Source organism: Poecilia reticulata, linkage group LG16 (assembly GCF_000633615.1).
Source record: "Poecilia reticulata strain Guanapo linkage group LG16, Guppy_female_1.0+MT, whole genome shotgun sequence".
In the NCBI taxonomy this organism is placed as follows: Eukaryota; Metazoa; Chordata; class Actinopteri; order Cyprinodontiformes; family Poeciliidae; genus Poecilia; species Poecilia reticulata.
The window spans coordinates 19,171,342-19,179,465 of record NC_024346.1 but is presented as its reverse complement, the minus strand read 5'-3'; the positions used below and the strand labels follow the sequence as shown (position 1 = coordinate 19,179,465).

The following is an 8,124-nucleotide window of genomic DNA, read 5'->3' as shown; positions in this document are numbered from 1 at the left end:
AAAAGAAAGAAAAACAGCGTAACAAGATAAATCCATAAATCCTATTAGAAAATCATCAAAGGTAAAGAATCTTAACTTTTGTGCCTCTAACACATTATTAAAAGATTTAGGTAAAAATCAATTCAAAAGGTGATATGAATCAAAGCATGCAACAAGAATTTCTTCTCTCTCTCTAAATGTAGATTTTTTTTAAAAGTTTTACTAAATCAAAGCGTTTTCTGCAAAATCACTTTGTCATTATGGCAGATAGCTCTAAAAATATTGCTTTAATTTAGTATTTCATGCTTAGTTTAACTAGGTACTCTTCTTGACGAGAAGCATAGAGCCCTCTGTAGTCTTCTTGTCATTGAAATTCACCTTGCAGTTTAAAGGCTTGTTGAAGTCGGCTTCTTCAGGGGTGAAGGTGAGGGTCGACATTGTTGACCACAACCCTTTTTTCAGATTTTTGGAACTCGTTTTGGTCATTCCGGGGTGACTCCAGGAGAATTTGGGAGGAGATGATGGACAGGCATGAATAACTTTGCAGGTGGCAGATACATGATTACTTACTGAAACAGTCATCACTGGAGGCTCAGGAACTCCTGTACAATCAACAATTTTCACAAAATGACTTGTTAAACAGTTATTTAAACATGTTTTACTATCTTAAAGTAAATGGTTTGGAATTACTGAAAAGGTCTCTAATATACTCACGGAAGACATCAAGGGTCACCGTATCTCTTGAAAAGGTGAACTTTGAATGTCTTGGAATTTCAATAGTCAAGTAAAACGGACCAGTGTCGGTTTCTCTGACGTCATCCAGCTGCCAGGTGCAGATGTTACTTTCAATGGTTCCTGTAATTCTGGATCGCCCATTGAACTCCTGCGTTAGTTTGAATTTGGGGTCATTTGATGCGACAGTCTCGTCATTTCTTGTCCAGTATCCCCGCCACTTTTTCCACAGGTTACCTTTCATGGGGTAATCGTACTCACAGGGAATTACCACACATGAGCTTTCAAGAACAGAGATTCTTGATGGTACAGATATGAGCCAGTTCTCGCCCGAGCCTATAGATTCAGCCATCTCTGCAATAAAGCACAGAATACTTTTTCATCAAGTAGACAGTGATGGAATGACTATATTTTATGAATTGTCATTTTCATGCTAAGCTTACCACAAACCATCAGAATTGAGAGCCATAACTTCAGATCCATCATCAGTTGACTAGAAGTCTAAAAAACAAACATAAAGATTAAGAAAAATATATGTAAAAGTCTTTAGTGAATTCTTCTTAATCTTCAAAGTAATGATCCACTCACCTTTAAGTTTCTTTAACATATAACTGAAATTAAATCTTGTAAGATTTGAATGTTTTGAAGCCAAAGATTATGTCTCTGTCCTATTGTGTGGTGAGAGTGAGTCTTGTGCTTATAAAGCAAAAGTTTAGACCTTGAAGCCAGAAATTGTTACAGTTTGCAATCAAACTTTCCCAACGTCATAAGCTGATTATAATGTAGCTATTTTGTACTTTTTGCATTAACAAATTTTAGGTGGAGGAAAAAAATCAATGTAGCACATGTACTAAATACAATCTGTAACAATGTGGTCTTTCAATTAGGAGGTTATAGTATGAAATCAGTTCATTGTATCCTTATGACTCACTTACTGAAAGTCAGCACAGTGTACCCAGCTTCAGGTGTGGGGCAATTAAATATAGAATTGCTTGACATCAGATCAAATCTTTGGTTTAATATTTTTCATCTGTCCCATAACATTACCCATGTGGAAAAATGTGGTGAGAAACGTTGCTGTTGTTGGTGAGAGTGAGTCTTGTGCTTATAAAGCAAAAGTTTAGACCAAGGGTGTCAAACTCATTTTCACCGAGGGCCACTTTAGCATATTCGGCTCCGTCAACGGGCCACATTGACAGTACAAATCAGGAGTTCCCAGGTCCAGTCCTCCAGACTGCAACTTTTAGAATATCCCTGCTAAAACACCCCCCAGACAAAAGGTTGACTTCCCTCATTAGCAGCAACTCAGTTCTGTAGAGGCTTATAATGAGTCAATGATCCAGGTGTGTTAGAGAAGGAATGCATCTAAAGTTGCAGATGGTAGCTCTGGAAAACGAGACTTGGGCAGCCCTAGCATAAAATGTATAAAATGCAATGTTAAAAATAAATTAAACAACACCTCATATAGTTAAATAATGCTTTGGAGCATCTGGTTAGGAAGCGCATTCAAAACCTTTGGTTGAAATAGCGCGTTAAATTCAAGTCTCCATTACAGATCAGAGAAAACTAAAGAGAATGCAACGTTGTGTTAATCCATTTGAGGAGCCGGTAATTTATCTTGAGGAAATAAATGACGATGCAGAAGTTAATTAGACTGTAACATGCGCAGTCCGCTGCTCAACCACTGTGGTCGCGGCTACACCGCTGCGAAGAATTTAAGGGTGCGTTAACACTGCAGCCTGAAGTGACCCAATTCCGATTCTTTTGACGTAATGCGACCTGTATCCAATCTTTTCATGGCAGTGTGAACAGCACAGGTCAGATTCTTTTTCCGAATGTGATCCATAACCGATACGTATCCGATTCAAATGCGACCCAACGTCCTGGCCGCATTCATCCGAACTGAACGTCACTGATTCTCAACAAATTTCACTATTCTGCGTCCTGATAGGCGCAAGTAGGAAGAAAAACAACAACCATGACGGACTATATAATGATTAAGTTGTTAATATGCTGCTCTGGCCGGATAACAACTTCAAATATATAAGCTAAGCTCCACCGTTAGCCTCCATGTTTACTTCCGCAAACACTAAGCACTACTTCTTTTTATGACAGTGGGCAGAACATTAGAAAGCTGACGCTATTGCACCCTCTACTGCGCATACAGGACACTTTCAGGTCGTTTGCCCGTTTACACTGCAGAACACATACAGGTCGCATTTACTGGCAGTGTGAACGGCCCGGCAAAAAAATCGGAATTGCCAAAAAATTGGAATTGAGTCACTTCAGGCTGCAGTGTGAACGCACCCAAAAACCGCTGGAAGTAGCTCATCTAGAAGATTTAACAAATGGAGCCTTCTGGGTGACGAGCGGCGTTTTGGGGTATCGCTGCAGATGTAACATCTGTCCGTTTCGGAGAAGAGAAACCATGCAAAAATAAATAAATAAAAAATTCCTTGTAAAAGCGCACACCGGACTGCGCAGGGTTAAACACTCAGAGTTCAATTGATCTGTTTGGATCAGACAGATCCAACTGACTGATGAATTAGCCCAGATTTTTCTGCAGATGGGGACCAGGAGGAAGTGTGTTCAGACGCCAGCGTGTGAAGTGATGCTAATGTAAGTGAAATCGATTAATTTAATTTATTATAAGTTATTGAGGCCACAGTCAGTGGTTTTCGTCACTACGGAGAAAAATGTAGATGAATTTATCTGCTTAATTTGTGATGGGATCTGGATTCATGGTGAATATTAACTAAACCGCATAAAATGCGACAAAATAGCCGATGTTAATATGATCCTAATTTTACAGTACATGACGGATTTTTTTTTATGTTGTCGATTAACGGATAATAAAAAAAAGTATAGCGCGACCTGCCGCCCTGACACCAACTCACACACATCTTCATTCACAGTCTTACTTGTAAATCGATGTTTCTTTTCTTAGACATTTTGATGTTAGCTTGTCGATGTCTTGGTTTTATTCGCTGGGAAAATCAATTAGCAGCTTGATTTTCTGCTGCTCTATAGTGGTGAGAAGCCATAATGTTGGCTGGTAACAATCGGAATGCATTATGGGAGATGTAGTTTGTAGTCAATTCGTGCTCATAACCTATTTTAAGTCAATCATGGCCCTATAAAATGCTGGGGGGGCCACACAAAATGACATAGCGGGCAACATGTGGACCGCGGACCTTGAGTTTGACACATGTGATGTAGACCTTGAAGCCAGAAATTGTAACAATCAAACTTTCCCCACTTCTTAAGCTGATTATTATGTAGCTTTTTTGTACATTTTCCAGGAACAAATTTTGGATGGAGAAAAAAATAAATGTAGCAGATGTACTAAAAATCTGCAACAATGTGGTCTTTGAATAAAATGGTTATCGTGTAAAATCAGAATGTATCCTTATGACTCACCTCCTGAAAGTCAGCACAGTGTACCCAGCACCAGGTGTGGAGCAATTAAATATAGTAATGCTTGACATCAGATCAAACCTTTGGACTTTTAATATTTTTCATCTGTCCCTTAACATTACCCATGTGGGAAAACGTGGAAAGAAATGTTGCTGTTGTTGGTGAGAGTGAGTCTTGTGCAAATGTTTAGACCTGGAAGGTGTGGAGTACTGCTTGACATGAGATCAAATCTTTGGACTTTTAATATTTTTCATCAGTCCTGTGAAGATTTGGTTTTCTGTGTGTTAATTAGTCCCTATGTTGTTGTTGTCTACCCCTTGATTGTTTCCAGCTGTCCCTTGTTTCCCCTATTTACCCTCTGTATATTTATACTCACCTGTGTCTATGTTTCCCTGCCAGATCCTTGTTATGGTTTTCTTGTTTAGTCGTGTGTCCTGTTCCAGTCGTGTTTGTGTTTCCAGTGCTACAAGTGTCTGAGTTCCTTGTCTCATTGCTCACCTGTGCTGCCTGGGCTTCTGTACCTTTGTGATCATCATTAAAACACCTCAGCCTAGGTCCCACCGCGTCTGAATCCTCATCATTAACCAATAATTCTTTACAGAAGGATCTGGCCAGAACGGTGATGTTTGGAGAAGTAAAGAAAAGAGAAGTAACATCATGGATCCAGAAGAACATGAACATTTTCAATGGACGGTAAGAGTTCATTGATACAGTGGCTCAACCCTGCTCTGTCTAAAGATGATTTGAGGTATCCAGAAATTGTTTCATTGCATTGTGGGACTGTTCTCATTTCCCATCAGCCCATAAGAAAATAATTTTACCAAATCTAAATGCATTTAATTCTTAACCAAAAAATAAGTCGGATCAAATAATAGTAGTCAAAGAGACAATATTTATGCCGAGGTTGTGTTAGCAGGTAATGTTAAAATGATCCGCTAACTGTGGATCGGTTTTGAATCCTTTGAGAGCATTACTCCCTCAAACATTAAGCGTTGCTCTGATATTTAGCCTCGTTTTTATTTCGGGCTTGGTCTAATTCTCTGTTGGCTTACTTTTCGTTGAGTCTTTCGTTTTGATTTTTGGACCAGGTACTACTCCAGAACTTAGACGTTTCCCTGTAAAGTTTTGTTTCTCCGCCATTAGCACAAAAACGGCACACCGCAGATGTGTGAAGCTGACACCCCACCCACGTCAAAAAATTCTGCTAATAGTCTGAATGGTTAGTGCTCCGTTTGTGTAGTTAAAATTTTCGTTTGTGCAGTTTTAGTTTGAGATATTAAAAATTATTTTTTAGGTCATCCAGAGTTCATATTGCTCCAAAACAAACCAAAGTAGTGCTCCGTTTGTGCAGGTTTGTGAAGTTAAAACTGTCGTTTGTGCAGCTTTCGTCTTTGAGATATTAAAAGTTATAATTTTGGCCGATGACGTCACCATCCCCCCATATCGCTCCAAAACAAACCAAAGTGGGCTAGTTCGTTAGTGCTCCGTTTGTGCCGTTAAAATTTTCGTTTGTGCAGCTTTCGTCTTTGAGATATTAAAAGTTATAATTTTGGCCGATGGCGTCACCGTCACCCCATCACGCCTGAAGGTTCACTTAGGAACTGTCAACAAATTACCGAACCAAACATTCCTGTCAAATGTTAATAAATGACTTGAATTGTAACCGACTTGTTAGTGCTAATTCATGCTTTTACATGAGACAAAATAGCGTCTATTAAATTTTAGTCATATACATTATTTTCAATAATTTTAATATTAAATGATATAGTATTTTCTTCAATAGCTTCCAAGTCATGTGAAGTATTAACTCAAAATCTCTTTGTGCAGACTAGTATAATTATTTCAGTCATTTTTTTTTCCATTTTAATCTTTTTGTATTTTTTAGCAATTTTCTTTGTCAAAATTTAGTATGTTTTTGTAATAGCTTCTAAGACATGTGTCCTATTCATTTAAAACCACTTTGAAATTGTTTTACAAATCATTAGAGATGAGGCACCCTCATTTTTTCTCCATTTTAGATCTTTTTCAATTTTTTTACATAATTTAAATCTACAAATTAAAAAATATGATTGGTGATTAATAGCTTAAATTTTATGTGACCCACTGACAAGGAATAAAAAGGGTTAAATGGAATAAGAATGAGTGTGCACCACCTATCTAGGTGGTAGTATAATTTCACATTGATTTTGAGTTAACAAGACCCAATTAACTCATGGGTCTCATGACCCATAAGCTATTGAAGAAAAATCAATCAATCATTTAATCATCTTCCCCTTGTCCGCAGTCGGGTTGTGGGGTCATCAGAGGCCCAGACTTCCCTCTCCCCAGCCACTTCTTCCAGCTCCTCCAGGGGGATCCCAATGCATTCCCAGGCCAGCCAAGAAACATAGTCCCTCCAGCATGTCCTGGGTCTTCCTGTGGGCCTCCTTCTGGTAGGACGTGCCCAAAAGACCACACTAGGGAGTAGTCAAGGAGGCATCCTAATCTGATGCCTGACCCACCTCGGCTGGCTCCTCTCGAAGTGAAAAATCAGCGGCTCTACTCTCCCTCCTGGATAACTGAGCTTCTCATCCTATCACTAAGGGAGAGCCCAGACACCTTATGGAAAAAATAATTTTGGCCGCTTGCGTTTGTGATTTTGTTCTTTCAGTCAAGACCCTTAAACCTATGCCATAGATGAAGGTAGGGATGTAGATCGACTGGCAAATGGAGACCTTTGCTTTTTGATCCAGCTGTCTCTTCACCACGACAGACTGGTCCAGCGCCCACTTTACTGCAGACGCCGCACCAATCCGTCTATTGATCTCCTGTTCCATTTTCCCCCTCATTCTTGATGTTATGGATTCTGTATTTTCCTCTATCACTTTTAGCCTCTTTCATCTGCTCAACACGCTGCAGCATACATAACCATGCTTATATGTGACTGCTGGCAGTCATATGTAAACAGACTGAAACTGATTAGAGTACCCTTTAGGGAGGGTCCAGATTGCAGAGATAAATAAAAAGCTAAACTTGCTACAGTCTTTGCCTCACTTGGCTTCTTGTCACTGCACCAGAGCTGGACGATGAATGTAACCTAAGAAGCATGATGTTCCATTTGGATGATATGTATGGATTGTGAAATTTGATCAATTTTTAGCATTAAAGCTTATTTTTATCTCAAATCTCATTATTTCTCAAGGTCATTTACAATGAGTGGTTCTGGTTGGGTCCTGAAACTGGTTAACGAACAAGGGTGGTGAACAGAGACGGAAATAAATGAACTCCAACAATGAACAAGATCCTAAGATGCTTAAACTCCTCCACTTGGGTCAGGACAATCTTCCCTGACTCAAATAAGGCACTCTACCCTTTTCAAGCTCAAAGACCATGGCCTTGGATCTGGAGGTACTGATCCTCCTCCTGGCCGCTTCACACTCGGCTGCCTACTGCTCCAGTAAAGCTGTAGATCACTACCTGATGAAGCCAGAAGGGCCACATCATCTGCCAAAAGCAGAGGCGTGATTCCAAGGCCACCAAAATGGATCCCTTCAAAACCCTGGTTGCGCAAAATGTGACCTTGGACAGAAAACCCCCAAATCAAAAAATCAAATCAAATTTTATTTATATATCACATTTCAACAACAAGGCATTTCAAAGAGCTTTACACCATAAAAATACAAAGTCATAGAAACACAGCCAACTGAAACATGACATTTTCTCACTACATATCAGATTGTTAATTAATGTTTCATTAATTAACGCATGGCTCTTATCTCGAGCCATGCGATGAGATGAGACTAACTATTTCTAGTTAGAACCTCTCAACTTCACACACCAGGTCAGGCTCCCACCAGAAAAGTGACATTCAATGCCCAGTGATAAAACGTCTATCGCCCAGGGTCAGATGGCCAAGGTCCCCTCCCTAGCCCTTCTAACATCTCACATTGCACCCAGCTCTTTTGGCCCCTCCCACAGGTGGTGAGCCCATGGGAAGGTGAACCCACTTTGGGCTGA

General features: G+C 39.7%; 1 protein-coding gene across 1 annotated transcript; it reads right to left on the bottom strand.

Annotated features, from left to right (window-relative positions):
• Nucleotides 1–192: 192 nt before the first annotated feature.
• Nucleotides 193–1,410, bottom strand: LOC103478502 (sialic acid-binding Ig-like lectin 14). Its single transcript, XM_008432388.1, has 4 exons — nucleotides 1,300–1,410; nucleotides 1,155–1,212; nucleotides 694–1,065; nucleotides 193–581 (listed from the first exon to the last, which is right to left on the bottom strand). Exons 2-4 carry the CDS (start codon nucleotides 1,195–1,197, stop codon nucleotides 295–297), a joined length of 702 nt encoding a protein of 233 aa, XP_008430610.1. The 5' UTR covers nucleotides 1,198–1,212; nucleotides 1,300–1,410; the 3' UTR covers nucleotides 193–294.
• Between the last annotated feature and the right edge of the window lie 6,714 nt (nucleotides 1,411–8,124).

Coding starts and splice junctions, on each gene's coding strand:
- LOC103478502 (XM_008432388.1), bottom strand. CDS start 1,197: ATGATGGATCTGAAGTTATGGCTCTCAATTCTGATGGTTTGTG. Junction 1,066..1,154: donor CTCAATTCTGATGGTTTGTG/GTAAGCTTAGCA, acceptor GCTTTATTGCAG/AGATGGCTGAATCTATAGGC. Junction 582..693: donor GGTGACCCTTGATGTCTTCC/GTGAGTATATTA, acceptor TTGATTGTACAG/GAGTTCCTGAGCCTCCAGTG.